The sequence below is a fragment of the Acinonyx jubatus genome, chromosome C2 (assembly GCF_027475565.1).
Source record: "Acinonyx jubatus isolate Ajub_Pintada_27869175 chromosome C2, VMU_Ajub_asm_v1.0, whole genome shotgun sequence".
Lineage (NCBI taxonomy): Eukaryota > Metazoa > Chordata > Mammalia > Carnivora > Felidae > Acinonyx > Acinonyx jubatus.
The window spans coordinates 66,764,070-66,790,059 of record NC_069384.1 but is presented as its reverse complement, the minus strand read 5'-3'; the positions used below and the strand labels follow the sequence as shown (position 1 = coordinate 66,790,059).

Here is a 25,990-nt window from a genome sequence, read left to right as displayed (position 1 = left end):
AAATACCCAGTAGTGGAATTGTGGAATTATTGGATCATATGGTAATTCTATTTTTAATTTTTTGAGGAACCTCCATACTGTTTTCCACAGTGGCCATACCAGTTCGTATTCCCCACCAGCAGTGCACAAGGGTTTCTTTTTCTCTACATCCTCACCAACTTGATATTTCTTGTGTTTCTGATTTTCGCCATTCTGACAGGTGTAAGGTGATATTTTATTGTGGTTTTGATTTGCATTTCCCCGATGAATAGTGATGTTGAGCATCTTTCCATGTGTCTGTTGGCCATCTGTCTGTCTTCTTTGGAGAAATGTTTATTCCTGTCCTCTGCTCATTTTAATCATATTATTTGTTTTTTGGGGTGTTCAGTTGTATAAGTTCTTTTATATATTTTGTATATTAATCCCTTATCAGATTTCTCATTTGCAAATATCTTCTCTCATTCAGTAGTTTGCCTTTTTGTTTTCTTAATGGTTTCCTTTGCTGTGCAAAAGCTTTTTATTTTGGTCTAGTCCCAATAGTTTAATTTTACTTTTGTTTGTTTCCCTTGCCTGAGGAGACATATCTAGAAAAATGTTTCTGTTGACAATATCAAACCCATGTGTCCTTCTAAACATTTTATGGCTTAGTGTCTTGCATTTAGGTCTTTAATTCATTTTGAGTTTATTTTTGTGTAAGAAAGTAGTCCAGTTTCATTCTTTTGCATGCAGCTATCCAGTTTTTCCAGCATCATTTGTTGAAGAGACTATTGTTTCCCTATTGTATATTCTTGCCTCCTTCATTCATAGATTAATTGACCGTAAGTATGGGTTTATTTCTGGGCTCTCAATTCTGTTCTGTTGATTTATGTGCTTGTTGTGTCAGCACCATGATGTTTTTTGGTTATTACAACTTGTAGTATATCTTGAAATCTGAGAGTGTGATACATCCAGCTTTGTTCTTCTTTCTCAAGATTGCTTTGGCTGTTTGGGGTCTTTTGTGGTTCCATACAGATTTTAGTGTTATTTGTTCTAGTTCTGTGAAAAATGTTGTTGCATTAAATATGTAGATTGCTTTGGTTAGTATTGACATTTTAACAATATTGCTTCTTCTAATCTGTGAGCATCATATATCTTTCCATTTATTTGTGTCATTTTCAATTTCCTTCATCAGTGTTACATAGTTTTCAGAGTACAGGTCTTTTAGTTCCTTGGTTAAATTTATGCCTAAGTATTTTATTATTTTTGGTGCAATTTTAAACGGGTTTATTTTCTTATTATGTTTTGCTGCTATGTTTACTAGAAAGCTTCTTAATTTCAAAGTGGAATGGCCTTTTTGTTTTTGATTTTGCCATTAATGTCTAGTTTTATTACATTGTGATTATCTTCAATCTCTTTTTAGATAGTACCCTTCTCTTTCTCCATTGATGTATTGAAGAAACTAGGTCATTTATCTCATGATGTTCCATATCTTGGATTTGGCTGCTTGCTTCCTCATATTGTCATTTAACCCTTTTTTTTTTTTTTATATAATTCATGTTTCTGTAAATTGCTGGTTACACCTCAGGCTTGATTAGATTCAAGTTTAGTGTTTTATGCAGTAATACTTCATGGGGATGCTGTATACTTCCTATTGCAACAGATCATGAAGCATGTAATGTCTTGTTCCACTTCAAGTGATACAGATATTATTCATCGGGTTTAGGTGAGTAAGCTTGATCCTCCATTATAACCTTCACTATCAACCTTTTGTGTAATGGTTTTAGCATCCATTGATACTGTACCCTTGATCTATTATTTCATTAGGTATAGCAAAATGATGATTTTCCTGTCATTCTTTTTGCTGGTTTTGGTTGTTGCGGTTCTATTTATTTTTAATAGCTTTATTGAGGTATAATTGATGTATAATAAAATGTACATATTTGAAGCATAAAATTTAATTAGTTTTGACATGTTTATATGCCACTTATGACTATATAATACATTATTAAATATTATATAATAATAACTACATGTTTTCTATGAAGAATTTTTCACCATCAGCTATTTGATTATCCTAAAATACAGTTAGTTCATATAAGGAAAGTCAAGCGAAATGCTTGATTCTTTCCATTAATTTATCAGTTAACAGATAATGAGTTGATGCCCTGGAAGCTTCCATTGGTAACAATTAAAGTTTTTTTTTCCAACACTTTTTTTGGGGGGGGGTGGAAGGGTAATATTATGAAGCATGCATTTTTATACATTTGAAATGTTTCAGTCAATTACAGTCACTATCTTTTTATTCATGTTCATGTTGTCCCATCTTAGGCTATTGGGAGCCTCTTTGAGTTGGCTCTTAATATATTTTTGTACAATTTCAGTAGTCTTTGATAGCTTCTTTGCTTTTTGGCACAAAAAGATGTCATAGATTCATCTTGAATATTTTCTACCACAAACCTGGAATCAGACAATTTTCTAAAGAGTCCTGGTTCCTTTTATTGGGGAATGGTAATTAGAGCTATGAGCTGTTCTTTATGTTTTCATTTTTATTATTCTAAAATGATATATTGGTTTATTACTAATGGTATACATTATTGAATTAATATTTTTTTATATTAATTGTTTAAGTTAATAGTGTTTAGGTTTGTTTTTTAAATATCAGAACTAAGTAATAATCTATGGCTATTTAAAGTAACTTTATTATATCTTGCCTATTTACTCATGTAGTCAGATTTTACTTACCACAAAAACTATTTATAAAAGGGCACTGGAGGGGCACCTGGTTGGCTCAGTTGGTTAAGTGTCCGACTGTTGATCTTGGCTCAGGTCATGATCTCAGTTCATGAGATTGAGCACTGTGTCAGGCTCTGTGCTGACAGCATGGAGGTTGCTTAGGATTCTCTCTTTTCTTCTTTCTCTGTCCTTCCCCGGCTTGTGCTCGGGTGCCTGTGTGTGTGTGTGTGCATGTGTGCTCTCTCTTTCTCTCTCTCAAAATAAATAAATAAACTTAAAAGAAAGAGCACTGGGACAACAAGTTGGGAGACCTGGGGACTCAGGCTCACTTTATAGGTGGTATGAACTTGAGGGAACCACCAGCTCGCTCTTTTAAGTTTCTTTTATTTTTTTAAAAAAATTTTTCAATGTTTTTAAATTTATTTTTGAGAGAGAGAGAGACAGAGAGAGAGCAGGGGAGAGGCAGAGAGATGGAAACACAGAATTTTAAGCAGACTCCAGACTCTGAGCTGTCAGCACAGAGCCTGACATGGCATTCGAGCTCATTAACTGAGAGATCATGACCTGAGCCAAAGTCGCCGCTTAACCAACTAAGCCACCCAGGCAGGACCCCTCTCTTTTAAGTTTCTGACTCCTCTACACCTAGGCAGGGATAGAGGCATTGGCCTATCTCTGTGGACAGCTGATAGCTGTATATGCTATTTGCTGTATCACCCATTTGTTGGGCATCATCAGTCTATCCAGATAAGTAAAGGCAGCCAAGAGAGAATAATAAGAATGGCTAGATAAGTTTGAGACATTTGTTCCTTTTCACCTTTCAGATCAAAGAGAGAGGGAGGGGGAGGAGTGACACAGCAAACCATAGCCATTTCTTATTCTTTTTTTTAATGTTTCATATATATATATGTATATATATACACATATATATATATACATATATATATATATATGTATATATAATTTATTGTCAAATTGGTTTCCGTACAACACCCAGTGCTCATCCCAACAGGTGCCCTCCTCAATGCACATCACCCACTTTCTTCTATCCCCCACCCCCCATCAACCCTCAGTTTGTTCTCAGTATTTAAGAGCCTCTTATGGTTTGCCTCCTTCCCTCTCTGTAACTTTTTTTCCCCCTTCCCCTCCCCCATGGTCTTCTGTTAAATTTCTCAGGATCCACATATGAGTGAAAACATATGGTATCTGTCTTTCTCTGCCTGACTTATTTCACTTAGCATAATACTCTCCAGCCATTTCTTATTCTGAGTCTCTCAAGCCAAAGTTGTTCTGGTGGAGAAGATGTGATCGTTAAATTGGATTTGAAATTAAAATTTTACTAATACTAGAATTTTTGATAAATAAAAGTGACTGGAAAGAAAGACAGATTCTGCCCAAAATCTTAAGGGATGCGAAAGAAATTTCAGCAAAGCTTGGTCAAAGGCAGTGAGGGATGGGAGAAAAGCAAAACTATTTGAGTTCATAGCCCACTGTGTTCAGAATGTGCAATAAACTGGGTGTATTTGGTAACCATAATGGGAGAAGTTAAATTTTTCTTATGCATCAATATAAGAAACAGAGATTCTGAATAGAAAATTTAGAAGGATTTTCTGTACTTTAAACTTAGAGATTGATAATTTCCTTTACCTACTCATCTCAGGCTTTTCCTGTAATTCAGTTATTCTCTGCTAGGTGGCAGAAGATATCCTGGTTATGCCATCCAGGAGCTCAAATTCTAATTTTCTGCTCAGATTTCATTGTAGATTTTAGCTGTATATTTTTCAAATAAAAAATAGCAGCATTATTTGAGTATTTTAATAAAAACTTTAAGTATGCTTTAATACGAATAGGAAATGTTGATCAATCATATATATATTTTTTAAATCTAAAAGGTAAACTACATAGAAGTATTTTTCACTGTATTGCTAACTAATCTTGTTCTTATCTCTAGACTGACTAGAATGCTATTTCTTAATTCCCTCTGATTTACTTTTGTAGTAATGTGTCAATAGTAAATGACTGGCACAGTTCTGAGACTTCATGTAAACAGTATAATTCAAATTCGTTGCAGTTTCCTTCTGGTACTGGTTCTAGGATGTTGGGGTTTAGGAATAATTTTGTGTCTATCTGTTTTTACTTGTACATAGGTTTCCATTTCTTATTTTCAGAGTTTCACTTTTATCCCTTCTATTGGCAAAATCAAGAAATGAAAATCTCTGACCTGCTGAGACCAAAAATCCCCATTCTACCAGGTTACCTTCTTCAATTAGAGGGCAGTAATTTTCCACTGATTCATAGAATGACATCACTTTTTCTTATCAGCTTTCTAACTGGAAACTCATTTAAACTACTTTACATATGAGAGTACTTATCTTGCTACATCCTAACCACAACTCTGAGTTTCTACAAATAATTGTAGAAAGTTCTATACATTTTAAGACAAAATGTTAAGTTTCTGAGCAATAGTTCAACAAATATGTATAAACAGTTTTAAAAAATAAATCACCAGCTTTTTATTACAATGTTTCTAAGCATTCAGAAAAATGTCCAATAAATATTCCTATACCAACCACTCATATTAAATAATTAATATTTGCCACATATTTAAATACATCTTTTTTTGTGATACATTTTAAAATTGCAGATACTGTGACCATTTACCCCTAAACAGTAGAGTCACATCCCCTAAAATGAGGACATTCTCCTACATAACTGTATCATCACCCCTAAGAAAATTAACAATACTTCCTTAATTTTATCTAATAACCAGTCCATTTTCCCATTTCCCATTTCTCTCAAATTCAAATTTAACACATTATTTTTCGTTGCTATTTAGAATTATTATAATCTAGAAAGGCCTTTAAAATTTTTGAAAGAATAATGATACTGTTTTTAAAAAGTTTATTTGGAGAGAGAGAGAGAGAGAGAGCACCAGTGGGGGGTGGAGGCAGAGAGAGAGAGAGGGAGAGAGAGAATCCCAAGCAGGCTCTGCATTGTCAGTGTGGAGCCCGATGTGGGGCTTGAACTAATGAACCATGACATCATGACCTGAGCTGAACTCAAGAGTCAGATGCTTAACCAACTGAGCCACCCAGGTTCCCCTAATGATATTGACTTTTTGAAGAGATCAGGACAATTGTCTTATAGAATGTCCAATATTTTGCATTTGTCTGGCTTTTCCTTATAGTGTCATTTGATTCTAAGAGAATATTGTCAAATTAATTTTATGGCAACCAGTTCCTACTACCATGTGAAAGTTTTCAGAAGTTGCAGTAGTTTAAAGCCACAAAATGTTTGTACTGACTCTTTTATAGTTCTGGAAGACTTGCAACCCGAGAATGTCAGAGCAGGAAAGCCCACCCCCACTGACACATTAGAAAAGGGGAACATAGAAATCTATTGCTGCTATAACAAGTTACCACAAATACAGTGGCTTAAAACAGCACAGATTTGTTATCTTATAGTTCTGGAAGCCAGAAGTCCAAAATCAAGCTGTTAGCAAGACTGCATTCCTTTATGAAGACTAAGGGAAACTTTGTTCCTCACTTTTTCCAGCTTTTGCAGGCCATCTGCATTCTTTGGCTTATAGTCCCTTCCTTCATCTTCAAAGCCAGCAGTATAAAATCTTTAGATCTCTCTCTGGCCCTGACCCTGACTTTCCTGCTTCCCTCTTCTGCTTATAAAGACTACTGTGATTACACTGGGCCCATATGAATATAATCCAGGATACTCTTTCTATCTCAAGGTCATCTGATTAGAATCTTAGTTGCATATGCAACCTAATTCTTTCTTGCCATGTAACACAACACATTCAGAGGTTCTGGGGATTAGGACGATGATTCCATTATTCTGCCTATGACAGGAAGTGACTTGACAAGTTACTCTCAAGAGTCTTTTTTTTTTTTAATGGTTAATTTTTTTTTGAGAGAGAGAGACAGAGTGTGAGTGGGTGAGAGGCAGAGAGAGAGGGAGACACAGAATCCAAAGCTGGCTCCAGGCTCTGAGCTATCAGCACAGAGCCTGATGCAAGGCTTGAACTCACGAACTGCGAGATCATGGCCTAAGCTGAAGTTGGACGCTCAACTGACTGAACCACCCAGGCCTCTTTTCAATACACTGCAACCTTATATGTTTGTTTTGCATTGGAATTGAGTAAAAGGTGATCCTATGTTGAACCCTCTTTAATAGAGTTTAATAAAAGAGGCATTGGAAGGATTTTATGACAAAATTATATTCTTATAACCATGTGGATACACAGCTGGCTTTTTTCCCACTTCCTCTTTTTGAAAAATTTTCTTTAAATTCAAGTTAGTTAACATATAGTGTATTTGTTTCAGGAGCAGAATTTAGTGATTCCTCACTTACATATAACACCCAGTGCTCATCCCAACAAATGCCCTTTTTAATGCCCATCACACAGCTAGCTCATCGCCCCTACCCACATAGTGTTTGTGTATCTTATAAATCTGATGTCAGATCGTTTCATTTGCTAGTTTTATTTTGATAAGGAAGGTAAATGTTTTAACTATGATTGGAGAATCTAAAGGCTTAAATCTTATAATTCAACTCAACCTCTTACATTCTAATTTTCTTCTCCTGTCACTTCAAGTTAGACTGAAAGAATCCATAAACATTGGTGGCTCACACATACCTCCTTCTGGAGTATGTTTAAATCAGAACTGAAGTGGATCATGCTGTCGACATGCAGACTCATGTAGTGTTAAGAGTGGTGTTGGAGTGGTGTAGGGCAACTCAGCATCCACAGGGCTCTTTGGGTGCTGACCTCTTATTCTGATAATTCCAAAATTTTTTAAATTTATTTTTGAGAAGGAGAGCAGACACAGGAGGGGGAAGGGCAGAGAGAGGGGGGACAGAGGATCTGAAGTGGGTTATGTGCTGACACTAGAGAGTCCGATGTGGGGCTCAAACTCATGAACTGTGAGATCACCACCCGAGCCTAAGTTGGACACTCAACCGAGTGAACCACCCAGGTGCCCCTCCTATGATAATTTTTATAAGCGCTAATGCAATAGAAATTTTGTTTCTGGCTCAAATATTTTTATCAAAATTAAGAAAATCAGAGTCATTGAGGCCTCATTAAATACAGTAAAATCTGTCCTACTAGTGTTGGTGGGTTATTCTGAAATAGCAAATGAAAATTTTTGGGTATTATTGATCAGATCAGGTAGGGAAATCTAGGAAAGGGAAAATGAGGTTTTAGTTAGTAGAGTGAAATGTTTTAAGTTAGTGAATTTTGGGGAGAAGACAAAATAAGAAGGAAGAAACTAAAGAATCTTGGGTATACAACAGTTTGTTGAGCCAAGAAAATATCTGGAGTTGAACCAGGTATATTAGAGGCTTTGGTTTAAGTGTGAAATCTCTACTCTCAGCTTCCCTGATTATGAGGCCTACTCTGTAAATTAATGATACTATAATGGGAAAATCCACAACCTCCACCTTGGGGGAAGTCTGGAAGAAGTTTGGGAGGGGCTTGTGCAGTAGACCAAGGAAGTGATTTTGAGGGCATGGTCTTGGATTCCAAGTAACAGTGACTATATAAGCTTGGGAGCTCAAGAATGTCTTGGAAACCTCAACTATGTTGAATGTCCCACCAAAGTGGTTTTGCCAGGGGAAGTAAACTAGTGTTTTTGTGTGTCCACATTAGGTCATTTATTCTGCCCAGTGGCCATTGCTATCTGGGAAGGAACCTTAAGATGATGGGAACTTAGAACTTATTCTTTGGTGTGTTCTTAGATCCTGACCAAGAGGGCCGCCTGCATGGGAAAACAGAGAAACTAGAGATACTGCAGGATGTTTGGGAATGAGGAGAGTGCATCACTCACATTAAGGAATCTTCAGTAAAGAGGTCCCCAGCAATGGAAGAGGGTCTCTAAAGAACATATGAAAGTACTAATGAGCAGGAGTCATCTGTAAACGTGTGCTGGGTATCAGTCAGTATGGGTATGGGTATCCCAGTTTACTTTTTCTTCCTCTCTGTGCCCCATCCTTGGAGAGGATTGCCACATGTGTAGGGAAGCAAGGGCATAGCACCTGTGGGATAAATAAGGAAATGGCTGACCACAACCCCTTCCCTGAGTACTGGCTTCTCTGTCTGCAGGAGGCCTGAGCTGAGGGGATAGGGAAGGAGACTAAATTAAACCAAGTTTGACTGTAATAAGAAACTGGACATTTGAATTACTGATTAGGACCTCGTGTCACCTAACAGCTATCAGAAAAGTCATATCCAAGTTTTCCACTTAGGGGAAGGAGAACTCGCTCACGGAGCAGATTTAGATGGATAGGGACACAGAAATAAAGTTATTTTAGGATTATATCCCATGATTTTTGCTTCTCTGATATGATTATTACAGTTGTGAAAGTTAAAGGCATAGATGTCTGGTGCCTTAATTAGGATGCTGGGGGGAGAAGGGAAGGGTCAAGAGACTGGAAAAGAGGACAGATTGAAGGTTGCTAATAATATTCTGTTTTATATTTGGGTTAAAATTTACTTACCACATTTATATAACAAAGAAAGTGATTTTTAAAATTATTCTTTGAATGCTTTACCTTCCACATTATTTAATATTAAATATTAAATAAATCACTTAATATTGGCCAGGATGTAGGGAAATGGATTAACACTCTCCATAGCTTATCCAATCAAGAATTCTGATGGATTTACGTCAAGACCCTACAAATGATTTTTTCTAATCTACTTCCCACTGTAATCTTGGCCTTATTAGTCCTTAAATCATAGCTATAATACCTCAGGTAAGGCTGTGTTTCTTTCTCGTTCCATCCCTCCCTCCCTTCCTCATTTTAATGATGCATTGCAAAAAAAAGAGAAGCAAACAGATGATACCTTTCTCCTTCCCTATATTTTCTCTTCCTTTTCAATGAAACCTCATTCATATTATTCTGTGAGGTCACACTATTCTGTGTCCTACTATCCCCCTTAACATTACTTCTAGACTTGATTATGTGTTTTGACATAGAACACACACTTTTCATATCTGTTGTTTATGGGCTCTCCCACAATGGGATTATAGTGTAATTTCCTTAGCCATCCCCTGGATGTTGTGCATCTGGATTTTTTCTTGTTTGTATCACAGAACCTCAACAGTGTATAAGTGATCCCTTGGTGCAGTCTCCAGGCATGTGGCTCAGGTGGGTTCTCATGTAGCTGGAATATGTTGCTGCTAATTAATTTTGTTTCCTGTTGGATTATTGCCTTGGGAGTGTATACATAAAAGAGAAACTATTGGCACAGAGGCTGATAAGGATCTGTTTAAACACTTTTAAACCTTTTGCCCAAGGACAATCCAGAAAATGAACCAGCCCACAGTTAGTTTATCTAAGGATAGATCATAATAGATGACATCAGAAGATCCAGGCTGTCTTTCATCAGCCTCCAAGACCTTTTTCATATAGTTCAGGGAATTACTTCTTGAACTTTGTTGTCTTATTTTTATTTTCCAACTAAAATTTTAGCTGTTTGGCAGACTTTCAGGTTCTTTTTGAGTGTTTGATGGACGGACTTCTCTTGTGAAAATGAGGCCAGTCAAATCACTGAAATTCTATTGTGTGATTTTTTTTTTTTTGGCTGATTAATTCTTTTTTATTTTTTGGATGCTTTTTAACATTTTCTATTGTGGAAATTTAAGAAACTTACAAAAATAATGTGGCACCTGGGTGTCTCAGTCAGTTAAGTGTCTGACCCTTGATTTTGGCTCATTCATAATCTCACGGTTCATGTAATTGAGTCCTGTGTTGGGATCTGTGCTCACAGCGCAGAGCCTGCTTGTGGTTCTCTCTTTCCCTCTCTTTCTGCCCTGCTCTAAAAAAAAAAAAAAAAAAAAAAAAAAAAAGAAGGAATAGAAAAATGGAGTCCCATGTACCCATTACTCAGCTTCACCAACCATTAACTTTCTGTTGTTCTTTCTTCTCTTTCTCCTTGTATACTTATTGCCTCCTCATATTGTGATATTTTAAAGCAAATCCCAGACATTGTATGATTTCACCCATAAATACTTCAGTGTAAATCTCATCTTATTAAATGACCACGGTGCACATGGCAAAGCAAACAGGGTAAAATGTTATCAATAAGCAAATTTGGGTAGAAAGGATATGTGTGTTCTTTGTACTACTTATTTTTGTAAATTTTCTGTAAGTTTGAGATTATTTCTAAGGAAAAAGTAAAAAAATGACACCCAACCAAACAAAAAACATGAACATAATAATATCACAGCTGATGATCCAAGGAATAGTTTTTCTTGTTTTACTATAAATCATGCTCTTGGAAATAAATTAAGGGAGAAAACTCAGACAAATATTAAAAAGAAAATAAAAACCAGTCACAATTCTAACACCCAGACACAATCACTATTAATGATTATGTATTTTTCTTATGTACTAATGATTATGTATTTTTCTTCAGTCTACACACAAACATATGCCTATCATTAAAAAAGTCAAATAGTACTAATGAGCTTATAACCAAACACATAATTCCATACTCATCCTCTCAAGTACTTGCTCCTGCTTGCTCTCTCTTATCTGCTAGCAGGCTCTAATGGCAAAGTACCAGCTGCAGCTCTGTTTTCAGCATAGTACTTTCTTATCTACCACAGCTGTTAAGATGAAAGGGTATCATATTTTGCTTGCTTTTACTCAGGAGAATGTGTTTTTCATTTTGTGTTTGATCTTAAAAATGCTTTGTTTGTGGGGCAGTGTATACTGCAGATTGGTTCATCCATCATCCACTTTGGCCTCCTTCTAGCATGTCTTCCTATACTCTATAAATGTGGAAAAGCCACATTTCCAGACCCCATTGCAGCTTGGATTTTGCACATGGCCAGTGGGAGGCTTGGAAAGTTGATGTGAATGGGGCCAAGTACAGTGGCAGAGGGGTTTGATTCCTCAAGCTACAAGGAAGAGTCTAGCGTCCAGTTCCGTGTGCCATGGGTGCTAAGTGGCAGGCAGTGGAAGTAATGAGGTTTTTGCCAGAAGAACCCCATGGAGGGATTAGATATTTCTTCTGACTGCATTGTTCCTGATTGTGTAGCATCCAAGCTTGGATCATCAGAAGTTTATAAGCATCTTGATAACTTATAACAAATCTAGGATGAATTTTATGGTCTCCAACTCAGCCACTTGATAGAAGAAATGACTGAACTCTATGATACTTCAGATTCTAAAAGCAAAACCTCCAAACTTTAGTCATCTGTGGTTCTATGATTTTCCATATTTTCCTCATACTCTTGAAGGTGATACTTTTACAGGAGTTATTTTTTTTTTTTTGGCAGATAACCAATTATGGCAGCTAATATTATATTCTCTTTACATAAGAAACTAAGACAAATAAATTTGGACATTAACTACCTCATCTAAGGACATATTATAGTTTATCTGCTATGATGTTTAGAATCCAACTCCTGGTTTTCCACTGTTCCAATACTCGACCTATTCGTGACTAACAATAAAAAGAGTCCCTAAGAGTCCTGGAACCAATTATAGCTGTAGCAGGACTTTATAGAAGTGGGTAATTTTTATCTAATACAGTTTGTTTATTTGTTTAAAACTTCACTACATGGCTATTTTAAATTATTTTCTTAATTTTTTGGATATAATCTTGTGCTTTAATGTACAAAATTTGAGAACTATAGACATTTCTAAAGAAGTGGAAATGATTAGTCCATCACCAAGTAGCAGTGTCTTTACAATGTGATTGTTTTCCTAGGTCAGATAGAAACAAAACATTTAAAGAAAATTGGGAGATTTTGAACAATAACCATATCTTTGGGTTGATATCAAGGAGAATAACACATTCTTCCAAAAACATTTTCTGATACTTTTGTCAGTGATCAACTCCTATATTGACCATGAGGGTTATTCTTGGGCTTTGATCTCTTACCTATTTTCAATATACTCACAAACATTTGCACTCTACGTTCTGGGAACTCAGTCTTTGAGTTAATTGTTTTATTGGTTCTAGCCTCCTACTCTAGCTAGTTATCCAGGTAGCTAGTGTCCCAATTTCAGAAGGAGATAGTTGGTGATGTGCTTCTATTACTCCCCCAACCCCTTACTGCAATCCAGCTCTTGGTATAAATAAATAACCCTGCCTCCACTCCAAACTCCCCCCACTCTTGTGCATGATTCAGGGGAGGGGATGGATGTGGTGGTCATTCCAGCAGAAGAATGACCCCCTAACCCCACTTGATGCCTGGGTCACAGTTATCTTGCTAGTCCCCAGGTACAACTTCATGCTGGTTCTGTCCAGCTTCCTGCCTCTTTTTGGCTTCTTCTAGTAGTTCTCCACTTCTCATACCACTAGCTGAGCAGCAACTCTCAAGGCTAAAACTCTTCTCCCTGTCCTTTGAATGCACTTTTGTTCCTGTGACTCATCCTACCCTGTACTTGTTATATCCCTGACCCCTACCTCACTCCTTGCATGATAACAGAGTTCTCATCCAACTGCTAGTATTTTCTCATGATCCAGGACAGGAAACCAGGGTTTCCTGGACACCAGTGATCTCATTACAACAACTTCCTTCCACCTATCCCACTCCAACCACCTTTGAGGTGCACCTTTGTATCCAACGGACTGCTAAAATGACCATTCGGTCTTAGACCAGGGATGATTAACCAGCACCCTAACTAATGCTGTGTTGCTCTTCCAGCCCAGATATGTTTAAATGCAATAAATGGCAGAGGGAAACTGGTCTGTGCAGAGCTAGCCCACAGAGCTTCTATGACTTTAGCCAGGCCCAAAGAGATAACATTGCTCTGAAATGCAACTTTTTGGAGAAAAACGTAGAGAAGTCCAATTTCCCCCAATTGAAATGAATGCAGTTAGACACAAAATAGCCATGTAGTGAAGTTTTAAACAAATAAGCAAACTGTATTAGATAAGAATTACCCACTCCTATAAAGTTCTGCTATAGCTATAATTGGTGCCAAGACTCTTAGGGACTCTCTTTATTGTTAGTCATGAATAGGTTGAGTTTTGGATTCTAAACATCATAACAGATAAACTATAATATGTCCTTAGATGAGGTAGTTAATGTCCAAATTTATTTGTTTTAGTTTCTTGTGTAAAGAGACTATAATATCATGTAGCTGATGATTATAGGGACTTGAAGAGTGATAATGTTGCATGATGATCATTACCTGTAAAATTCTAATGTAAATTCTTAAAATCGTCTAGGAAACTCTCTAATTTGAGTGAAAATCCTTCATAATTATAGAATTCATTTTTATTTTCAAAAGAAAAATAAACAGTTTCCATTGCCAATGGACTCTTAAGAATCTTTTGGAAAAATTCTTGACTGACTTTATAAAAGAGAGAAAACAAACCCCTCTTTTTGGAAGCTACTGTTTTTCAGGTTTGTTCTACTAACATATAATGGATAGAAAATGGCTGTTAATGATCTAAAACCAAAACCCAGAAAGACTAAGAACAGAAGGTTTATAGTGCCCCAAACAGATTTGAAGGACTAGAATATTGGTCAGACTTTTTTTCGTGCAGGAGAGAGATGGAGCTAGTTGGTGGGGAGAGCACTAGAGGGAGACCAGGTGGATCTCTGAGAAAGGCACTGGACTGTTTCCTGAGCTGAAAACGCTCAGGAAAGGGGGAGCAGAGTAAAAATGTTGTATTAGTTTCCGTTGCTTCTGTAACAGTACCACAAACTTAGTGGCGTAAAACAACATAAATTTATTATCTTACACTTCTGGAGACCAGCAGTCCGAAAAGGCTCTTACTGGACTAAAATCAAGGTTTTGACAGGGTTGGTTCCTTCTGGAAGCTCTGGGGAAAATTTGTTTTCTTGCCTTTTCCATCTTCTAGAAGCCTCCATGTCTCTTGGTTCATGGTTCCTTTCCCTATTTTAAAAGCAGCAATAATCTCTGGAGTCTTTCTCACATCACATCATCCTTACACTGATTCTCCGCTTCCTTCTTCCACTTCTGAGGAGCTGGTGATTACATTGTGCCCACCTGGACAATCCAAAATGATCTCCTTACCAAGGTCAGCTGATTGGCAACCTTAATCCCATCTGCAGCCTTAACTCACTCTTGCCACGTAACGTAACCATCATAGGTTCTGGAGATTAGGATGTGGGCATCTTTGGGGGGCTGTTATTCAGTCTTTGACAAATGTCTATACAGATTTGGGGACACATGCCCTGTTTTCCCTCTGGCACCTTGGAAGCTAGTCTCTATGAATTCTCCATACCAGCATGGGGAGGCAGCAGTTAAGTAGAGGCCGGGAGGGAGGGGCCTGAGAGCTGCCTGGCAGTTCCTAGGCTCCAGTGTTCTCTATTCATGAGAGAGCTGGCAAGCCTGAGAGGGCCCTAGCAGTTGGGACAAAGTGACGCAGCTGTGAAAATCACTGTGGATCCCATGACCGGGGACCATATGGGGATGGGAGGCCTCATAGGATGCCAATGTGGAGGCATAACAATTACTGAGGGCCAGATCAGAATGTTCTCAGAGATGTCAGTAGGAGCTGCTGATGTTTGAGGAACCCCACCTCCCTTTACACTAAAAGCTCTCATGGAAGGGGTAAGGAAGAAACCTCTGAACTGATGCCCAGAAATCTGAACCAATTCAGAAAACTCTGAAGTTCCTGAGAAAACCCCAGTTTGACTAAGATGGAAGTTTCTGTCACTAGGCTGAATGGGAATCTGAGACAGAAACTAAGTTGTTAGAGAAAAATAAAGTTCACGTTTTACACTCCTGAATCTGTGCTGAGAGTTGTGCTGCAACATATAAATGAAGATAATGATGTTGAGTCCAACATTCTCAGATTTAATTGCTATATTTTGGCTTTGGCTTAAGAGCAGCATTTAGAGTGATCTGAGAAACTACTGCCAGACCGGTGACATTCTTCTCTTGGCGTTGTGATCATAGAGGCAGAGCATGGGGGCCTCTGGGGGGGTCTGATTGACTTTCTGGGTTTGTTGCCATGAGCAAGTGTTACTAGGGCTGATCAGAGTTCTTGGGGTTATTATGAAGAACGTTTGTGTCATCAGTGGGCTTGTCATTAAAATCTGAATGGTAAACAAAGTTTATTTTATATTTTAATGAAGTGAAAAAAATAATTACAATATCAGTAATAATATTAACTAATATTTATTGATTGCTTACTATATGCTAGGCACCATGCTAAAGTACTTTACATACATCATCTCATTTAATTCACATAAGCGCTCTGAGGGGAAAGAATGATTATTACCTCTATTTTAGAGACAAAGAAGCTGGGGCTTAGTGAAGTTAAGGTTCCCTGCCTGTGGTCACCCAACTTGTAAGTGACTGGCTTGAACCCAGGTCTCTCTGTCTCCAGAGCCTGAATGCTCAGAAATATGCCATTCAACCACTTTAACCACCTATGGGCAGATTCCCACTGCTGGAGGGATTTTAGGTATGGCATTTGGCAGGGAGAGTGCCAGGCTAATGTCCTGTGAGAGCTTTCATGGGACACTTTCTTACCCCAGCAACTCGTAGGGGCTAAGGACTGGGAGCTTGTTTTCCACAGAGTCAGCTGTGGATCTGGCTTCAGGAAGCTTTGGGGACAGGGATTGGGGGAATTTATGGATCCCTGGGGCTTACTTGGGCTTAGCTCATGGAGGTGAGGGTGGTGGGGTAGGCAAGGATAGGCAAGGAGCTCAATAATACTGCCTTATATTAACCAGACTGACATTTTTTCAGTTTATATTGTCCATGAACTATTATAACATTATTATAACAGAAGCATTTTCTTAGAGATAAAGCTACATATAGCAATATTAATTACAGATACAGCTCATTGGATTCATGCAGTTCCTTCCCAACAATTTGAGGTGATTCTTGTGATCCTGGAATCTAAACATGGCATCACTATGACATTCTCCACCAGACATGTTGGTGTAGGAGGGATGCTAACCTTCTAGATGTCACATGATAGCAGCAGCAAGTAGGAGACCAAATATCTTATGGTTTTCATAAATAGGAGGGGACATGTTCACCTTATGCTCTTGAACACTTGAAGTTCTCTTCCCATTGTCAAGGTGCTGGGAAGCACTGATGATGTTCTGTCTTTCAGACTCTTAACTCTAGTGGTGGCCAGTCTGAACTTTTTTTCACTCTGCACACTTTTGTGTCTGGGCCAGGCTGTCTGCAATGTTCAGGGCAGGCATTTCGGTGTTAAGAAAAAAAGAAGGGAATAGGTGGGTTACTAAAGTCTTGGTTTTATATCTGGGCGGTTGGATGGGATAGAATGGAGGATGAGAACAGAGGAAGAGACATGAACAGCAAATCTGACTATGGTGATCTCAACACTCTGACATCTCCAACCACAGAAGGACACGGTTCTTTTTTTTTTTTTCTTTTTAATTTTAGAGGGAACATTAGTCAATTCACTGTTATTTAAAGCAGTGCAACTAAATTTGAGGTGTTTGGCGTGTCTTATTCCTCCTTCCACACACAGAGGAAAGGAGTCTGGGGCGATTCCTCATCCCTGTCAGAGAACATGATCCCAGGAATCCTCTCTGGATCCTCCCTGGACTGGCCACCTTCTTCCATTTTATGAATGCAGTATATTTTCTGTGACAGTGCTGCCACCACCACTGATGACAAAGCTTTGTGAACTGGACACTACAAGTGCTGGGGACATCTCTTCAGGGTCCTCCATCTCTGGTCGGAAGTCCCCATCTACAGGCCCTTGAAGGCCTCTCTCCTGGGCACTCAGTTCTGAGTCTGTCTCCCCGCACTGTAGTGGGAGTAATGCCTGGTGTCTGGTGAGGGTCTCATTGCTTTTCTGGGCCTCCAGGGAGTTCTGGTGCATAGAATTCCTGTGAGCCATGGCACTCTTCTGAGGCTCATCAAAGCTCAGTGAGAAGGTGACTGTGCCACTGCCGAAGATGACTTTCTGCTTGCATCTGGGCTGTGGCTGTGGCTGTGGCTGCTGCTGTAGGGACGAGGGCTGCTGTGGCTGCGGCTGCTGCTCTTGTTGGGTCAGGGCCAGTGGCTGCTGCTGCTTTTGCCTCTCGGGCTGTGGGAAGGGGTCTTCACTGTTGCTCTTACTGCTGATGGAGGAAGAGGGTGTGGATCCCGTGGAGCCCCCAAGGCTGCTGGACCGCTTTCGAGAGACGTTGCTGCGGCGCAGCGTGGCCCGGGCTGCTACTTTGAAAGCATGGGCAGCAGTGCTGCAGCGTACCTCCTCGATGGTGTTACGTGATGGCTTGAAGAGGATGATGTAGACCTTGTTGAAGAAGATGCAGGCCAGCAAGCCAAAGCTGGCTGCCAGGATGGCGATCACTTCCACGGCAGAGACAAACTTGCCATAGGTGCTGGCGTAGGCTGGAATGAAGGAGATCCAGACGATGAAGAAGATGAGCATGCTGAAGGTGATGAACTTGGCTTCATTGAAATTCTCTGGCAGCTTCCGGGACTTGAAGGCAAAGAAGAAGCAGATGGCAGCCAGTAGGCACGTGTAGCCAATTAAGAAGCCCAGTGCCATTAGCGAGCCCTCGTGGCATGTGATAAAGATGATCTCATCCTCCAGCTCGTGGTTGCGGTAGCTTGAGGGTGGTGCAGTGTAGAGCCAGATCACACAGATGACAATCTGCATGAAGGTGCAGAGGAAGACCAGCAGGAACTGCAGGTTGAGCCCCCACCACTTGCGGTGGAAGCTCGTGGGGATCTTGGCCTCAAACACCAGGAGGACACGGTTGGTTTTTACTAGGATGCATGATATGCAGAGCACGAAGCTGATGCCAAAGGCTGGTTGGCGCAGGCGGCATGTCCAGTCCTGGGGCTCACCAATGAAGAACAGGGAGCTGGAGAAGCAGCAGAGCAAGGAGAAGAGGAGGAGGTAGGAGAGCTCTCGATTGGTAGCCTTGACAATGGGTGTGTTACGGAACTTGAGGAAGACACCCAGCACGAAGGCTGTCAGGAAAATGCCCAGCACAGCAAAGAGAGTGAGTGCAATCCCAAAGGGCTCCGTCCAGGACAGAAACTCAATCTCCTTGGCAATGCAAGAAGTGTGGTTCTCATTGGACCAGAAGTCATCGGGGCACTTGTCACAGGCACTTGCATCTGTAAAATGTTTCAGGGAAGAGTTAGTCACTGTGGGGCATAGACTAAGACCTGTGAGTGTAAACGTGTTGGTAAGGGTATACAGATTATTGGATGCGGTCACTTTAAACTTTCTTTGTTAGTGAAATGATCGAACTCTGACTTATGTTTATTAACATACTTATTTAATTTCATGTATTTTTAATAGTTCTGTTATTTTTTTCCTTTGTACATGGTGGGGGGTGGTGCTACCCCTATTAGCACTATTTGCTGATGGTCTTTAGCAGAGAATGATCAATCTTGCTGGGCAGGTGGCTGGCTGCCTACATACCAGGGGTCTAGCATAGTTTACCAACTTCTCACAGTATTCACACTCAGCTTGATTCATTTTGGATATATGGATGGACTTTGTGGACATGTCAGAGCAGACTTCCTCTTAGATCAAGGCAGAATATCCCACACAAACGACCTGTGCCTTCCTCACTCCACATTCATGGCTTTCCAATGAGGGAGGCTGCAGACGCATTCAGTCAGTAGACATTTATTAAGGCCCTACTATGTCCCAAACACCCTGCAGTTTTGGGGAGTTAAAGGAACTTGGGCTTTCAGTCAGAGATATGGATGGGAATCCTGGCTCTTCTGTTTACTAGCTGTTTGGTCAGGCTCCTTAACCTCTCTGAACCTCAGTTTCAATCATCTATGCAAAGAAAGCAATAATCCCATTATTGTGGTAAGGATGAAATGAGATAATAACAGTAATAATAACAATTATAGTTAATATGTATAAAGCATCTCCAAATGCCAGTTAAGGTTTTTACTTAACATTTATCTAGAACTTAGCATGTGCTATAACAGTATTAACTCATTTGATTCCCCCAACTCTGTAAAATAGGTTTATTATTATTCCTACTTTGTAGATGAAGAAACTGAGGTACAGGAAAAGCGTAAGTAAGACAGCAAATACAATGCCAGGCACCCAACAGGCAATATATCATGGCCTATTAATTGTGTAGTGTGGAACAGACAGAACTTTGTCTATTTAGGGCTACTGAGCTGTAAGAAAAGGGATATAATATTGGAGAGTGGCATCAAAGTAAAACGAAAGATGTGTAACCTTTTATGGTGTTACAGGCATCCAATATTTCTTTTCTATCCCCCTCATTGCCCAGCCCAACGTGACTCTCAGACATACCTTGTTAAATGAGAAATTGTGTGAAGTACCTCCTCAGCCTACCCCTTCCAGGGACTTGGCTGACCCCAGTGCTCCAAAGTGAACTGAGCACTGCAGGAGGGCATGTTCCTTTACCTGTTTCATCACTGTACTCCCCATCAGGACATTCCACACACTCAAAGCAGCAGGTGGGCTCCCCCTCAATGATTCCTTTCCTGGTCCCTGCCAGGCAGTCTCGACTGCAGTTGGAGAAAGGTACCTAGAGAACCGAGAGCACAAAAGTGAAGGGCTGCAGCTGTGGGATCAGTCTCCCCTTTTGACACAAGCACAGAAGAGGAGTTTGTGCACAAGGACCAGTACAACAGACTTCAGACTCATTCCAGACAGAGGAAGCCCCAGAGATCCTTGTTCTTATTATCAATGAAAGGGAGGTGGGGAAAAAAAAAAAAAAGAAAGGGAGAGGTGTCCTTGGGCAAGTGCCTGCAGGTGTGTGCGTGCGCGCACACACACACACACACACACACACACACACATATCCATGGGAGTCTGGGAAGATTAATTGTTGCCACTCTACACAGTGACCAAAATCCTCCTTAAATAATCCCCCATTCCATTCTCTCCAAGTCCCAGAATGGGACATCTGTTTGCTTTCCATGGAAACAAGAGTTTAAGGCAAGCTAAAAGATGCAGGGACACAGGTCTACATACATATAGAGGGATAATCACGAAGGGAGATGCTGAGATGAGAGGAAATTTGTTTAGAAAATGGGATTCTGAACTTTGCAGTGAATTGCAATTCCTGCAACTTTATTTTAGGCTTTATAGGGTGACTTCTGAGATCCTTGAACCACTCAGCAAGGCAGGCAGGACAGGCATAGAGGAGCCAAAAGTAAATGGATCAGAAAAATATGTCAGGTAACTACTACCCAAAAGAAATCTGCAATAGTGATATTAATTTCAGATAACATAGATTTTATTTATTTATTTCATTAGTGGACTTCAGGTGCATGGAATTTGATTAATCATAATCCTTGTTTTCCCATCATTACTTGTTCATATTTCAATCACTTTTAGCCAGTCATTTTTAATGACTACCCCAAAACAAAAGCTAGGACTAGAACAGTAACCTGCACTTAACTGTATGCTTTCCTCTAACCCCTTGCTTCCTTCCCTACTATATATTCATACCTGAGATGACCACCATTCTCTGTTTATCACAGGCAAATGACATTAAACATTATTTCTTTAAAAAAAAAAACACTAAACTTTCAAGGGACAGATGAATCTAATCTTATGTGAACTCTACCAGAGATTGTGGGGGAAAAAAAGGGGAACATCTTCTAACTCATTCTTATATAAAGGCCAGTATAACTCTGATTCCAAAACCAGGTGAGAACAGTATGAAAAAGAAAAAAAAAATTACAGGCCCATCTCACTACTTTAAGTTGTCTTTAGAAGCAGACCTGAGTTGTGGATTTGTCTACAAGTGTTTGCAAGGAAAGTTCTCCCAAGAAACCAAGAAGAGAATGGAGCAAGTCAGACACAGAAGGGAAGAAGACAGCAAGGGTATGATCTTGAGCAAAGTCCCTCAGAGGGTAGCTTCTGCCTGATCCCATAGGGGAACTCTGGACTGTAAGTTATTCCTTAGAGCTGTCCTGACCTAAGGAAAAGGGAGCCAGGGTTTTTGTACTTCCACACCACTCATTGTTAAGGATCTTTTTAGGGAAATGTAAATTTGTGGACTCTTCTGCCTTTCTGAGCCCTGTGGGCAAAGTGGGTTCTATTAGCCCGCTGGTAGTTTTCTAAAAAAGTGTGGTGAGTTCTGTTGGAAGCAAAAATATATAGAAGTCCTGGAGGTATACACAAAGTGTAAGGAATCTGAAAGGACCTGAAAAGAGTACAGCTACTTTTTATCACTTGAATAGAGATGAAAACACTAAAACAATTAACAAACTCAAAGGACATAGGAAAGAATATGTAGCATGATCATGTTAGGTTTGTGCCAAGAATGCAAACAAGTTCAGTACTAGAAAATGTATACTGCATCTATATATATAAAATCCACTGCATTAATAAATTAATGGAGAACAATCATGATCATCAGTAGATAAAGAAAAAGCATTTGATGAAATTCAACACAAAATAGCAATTAAAAACTTACCTGAAAAAGGGAGATAGGAAGAAATATCTTTAACTTAAAAAGGGCAATATAAAAACTTCTTAGGTAAACATCATTCTACATGAAAAAATAAAAGCATTTCCTTTATAACAAGAATGCCCACTATAACCACTATTATTAAACATTGCAGAGTTCATAGCTAGTGGGATAAGACAAGAAAAATAAAGGCATAAATATTGGAAAGAACTCAGTAAAACTTGTTATTTACAGATGATATGATTGTCCACGTAGAAAACTTAAAAGAATCAGCAACCAAATTATTAGAAATAATTGGGAATCAGCCTCAGACTGCCACAGACTTTTCTTACCCAAGTTTCATTAGTTTTTCTTAAAAAGACACTTCAGCTTTTGTTTGCTTTGGTTGATTACCAGATCCTTAAATGGTTGTTTTTGACAGTTTTGTCCAATTTATTGCTTTATTGTTTCAGAAGCTCTTCTTTTCATTCCATATGATCATGTCAAGTAACACAGAAGGGTGCATACTATTTCCAAAATGTTTCTTTCAAAAAAATGTTTTTAAAAATATTTATTTATTTATTTATTTATTTATTTTGAGAGAGAAATAGAGTGCAAGCAGGGGAGGTGCAGAGAGAGAGGGAGACACAGAATCTGAAGCAGGCTCCAGGCTCTGAGCTGTCAGCACAGAGCATGATGCAGGGCTCAAACTCAAGGACCGCAAGATCATGACCTGAGCCGAAATCAGACGCTTAACCAACTGAGCCACCGAGGCACCCCTCAAAATGTCTCTTTAATAAGACTCTTCCCTTCTCTCCCCACCTACATGCTTGACTTGGAGACATCTTACAAAGTTAAACACATGGAAAGCAATAAAGAAAATTTTTTACTATATCAGAAAAATAACTGCTTTGACGAGGATTTTTTAGAAAACTTAAAGAGAAAATAATTGGCATTATTTTCTAATGAAAGAGGGATATAAATGACAGTGTTGGACCTGATGATTGCTAAGATTCTTGGGACCTTGGGAAGGAAAAGAAAGGAAAAGAACTAGTGAAGGACATTAGTACTTTCAACTATAGTAACACAGTACCCTCAGAGATGTTATCTTTCCCAAGTTACCAACCCATTTGATTTTCTAAGAAATTGTCCTTTTGATTTATAGGTCAGCCCGGAGCTATTTGGATAACAGGGAACTACCTCTGTGTGAATTGTCCAGACCCTACCTTGAGTGATATTTTTGTTTGCTTAAATATTTCACTCTGGTTGGGGAAAGTTTTAGTCAAGGAAACTATTAGCCATTTAGCCAAAGGATCAGATTTGTAAAGAATAAGAATTTTCTGAGGATTATCATCTGTATACTAAACACTCATGGATTTCATGGAGAACCTTGGCATTAGAGCTATATGATAAGAGCTAACAAGAGTTAGTGAGTTGAGGGAAGTGGTCTCATCATTTTGCAAGTCCAGTGGTGAAGCCTAAGGCCCTTCTGAAGTCTAGCACAGTTTCCTGCCTGTGGTGGAGGCATCTGTGGTTTTGATGGACAGCACATACCTCCCTGGAAAATCCACTCCACAGGATTTTCTCCTCATTGATGAAGAGCCTTTCTCCTTTCTTGGCATAGACGTTGTAATATCCGACTTCCTTAAACACTATGGAGCCATCCTCTGGAGAGAGGTGCCAGTTGATGATGGAATAGTTCCCCACCAGGTCCCCACATTCATCGAAAGTCACCTGCTCCCCCATATTGTTGGTAAAGTTTAGGTGCCGTAGGTGCTTCAGAACCTAAAGAGGAACAGAGACTTTGAGTACAAGCCACAGGACTACCACATATGTTTAAGTATGTTATGTACTGCATGAGGACAGTAAACTATCTTGTTCTAACAAAGTGGAAGGAACATAACTTTAGGAAGAGGCACCTTTTTCTAATTTACACTAAGGTAATTGTATGTGTTAGCAGTAGCCCTGGTAAGCCACAGGCTTTACTTGATACTCAAATTGTAACTGGGGTGAAAAGACCTTCTTGAAGTCAGGAAAGTAGACTGGGCACATCTCACCATGGCCCCTGGCCAAATCAAGTCTTCTTCAGGTACATCATCAACTGGTGGTGCCCCAGGAAGGGCAGGGTTTGTAACCCAGAGCCATTCCTGGTGTCTTCTGAGATGGGTTTTGGGGAAGGAGTGGAGGTATGAAGTACTTTTAAGACCTGCTCCATCTTTCTTTATTCTGCTGCCTCTGTGAAAGTGTCTTGCTGCCAAAAATCACGGAGTGGGGTGAGTGGAAGGAAGAAAGAAATGAGGCTGTTGGTGGAGCCCTCACCATCACTGTTGTAACAGTCATGGCCAATCCCTTAATCTTCGCAGGGTTTTATATGTCATATAACTCTTGTATAAAAAAGCAATGATAATAATTGTTCAACTTTATTGGTCATTTTGCTACATTTTAGGCGCAAATGCTAAATGCCTTATATTTATTATCTAATCTTATCCTTACAACAAATAGTACTATCACCCCCATTTTACTGATGGGGAAAGTGAGGCATAGGAACAGAAGTATCTTGTTTAGGGTTACACAGTTAGCAAGTGGTGCAAAGCCTGCGCTCTTAATGGCTATGCTCTATTGTAGTATTGTTAGGCACCTGGCTTTGCTTCCTATGTGCCCCTGACATGGGTCAGGAGGAGACAGTGAACACTCAGCCCCTTCATGTGGGATGTGCCAGGGGTCCCAAGGCATCAAGAGAGAATAACATATGGTCCAGCCTGTGAATATAAGTGTTCTTGCTTCTACTGCACCTCACAAGTCACTGAGATTTATCACCCTCCTCCAGCTCTGAGCATGTTTCCTCACCTTTGTAATGAGAGGGCTGGTCCAGAGAGGTTGCAGAATCTCTGCAAACTCTGGTATGGACTCTTCTCTCTGTTCTGTGGCTTCATGGTCCCTGAGGTACATCTAGAGGCACCTCTCCCTTTTATCATTATTTTTATCATTACCCCTAAAAAACCAACATCTAATCTGACACTGGGGAAAAGTTTGGGTTGAGTCTGTCTAATGGATGGCTTTACTGAGGCCTTGCACCTATTATCCAGGTTAATATTCATGACAAACTAGGTGACTTAGTTAGGCCCCTTCAGGGTACCTTTAATATTCTACCCCATTCCAGAGATGACACTGCTTTTTAAAACTATATATCTGTATTCACTTTACTTTCAAATAAACATTTATTGTAAGTAAAATTAAATAGGGAAAAGGAGTCACCTGAATTTGCTCATAAACAGCTCTGGGACAAGTTTGGGGACAGAGTCAATGGCAGACCATGTATGCACACAAACATACCACCCTGGGTGCCTCACCTAACCTTCTGTATGGGATTTACTGCTTTAGTGTCCTCACTGCTACCCTGGCAGACTCTGGCTGCCCTGACTTTTGCCCAGACCTATGGGGGAAGAGGGGGTGTCCTTCCCTTCCTGCTATCTGTTCTTCTGTTCTGCAGTCAGAACTGCTGAGCTATCCTCCAAAAAGATGGAGAATGAATCCTACTGAGGATTCATGCTACCTGTGTTCTCCTAAGGCTTCCTTGATGGTCATCCATCTTATATTTTTTCCTCCATTTTTACTGACCTTTTAAAACTGTCTGCAGAGCAGTACCCCAGATATGTTCCTTTTTTATACCTCCAGTTCTCCTTCCTTTTCCTCCATGCTCTTGGAATGACCTGGCCTCCTCCTATACAGAATGATGTACATACTTTTGTTTGTACCCCAACACATCCTTGTCCTGACACAGCTTTTCTTCCCTGAGAGGAACATACAGTCCTTCTGCTCTGTACAGCTGAGCTTCTCTTGCAGCACTTAGAACCTCATTCCTTCCACCCACTCTGGAACCTCCATTCCATAGTCATGCTTTTCTTTTCCCACATCCTGCTGGGGATCTATCATGGCTCAAA

At 39.6% G+C, this 25,990-nt stretch overlaps 2 protein-coding genes across 8 annotated transcripts in view; one reads left to right on the top strand and one right to left on the bottom strand.

The window, feature by feature from the left end:
- Window positions 1-25,990, top strand: part of ILDR1 (immunoglobulin like domain containing receptor 1) — a 290,612-nt gene that overhangs the window by 37,276 nt on the left and 227,346 nt on the right. The gene's annotated exons all lie outside the window — the stretch shown is intronic.
- CASR (calcium sensing receptor) overlaps window positions 14,048-25,990 on the bottom strand; it is an 80,437-nt gene continuing 68,494 nt past the window's right edge. For 4 of the 6 annotated variants that reach the window (XM_027060985.2, XM_027060984.2, XM_053220925.1 and 1 more), the window contains exons 5-7: window positions 23,604-23,834; window positions 20,051-20,174; window positions 14,057-18,765 (exon numbers count right to left, since the gene is read on the bottom strand). In XM_027060985.2, coding sequence (XP_026916786.1) covers window positions 17,252-18,765; window positions 20,051-20,174; window positions 23,604-23,834 — 1,869 coding nt within the window. In that variant the 3' untranslated portion in view covers window positions 14,057-17,251. Of the gene's footprint in view, window positions 18,766-20,050; window positions 20,175-23,603; window positions 23,835-25,990 lie in introns of all 6 variants that reach the window. The other 2 variants (XM_027060986.2, XM_053220927.1) reach the window with 2 other exon arrangements.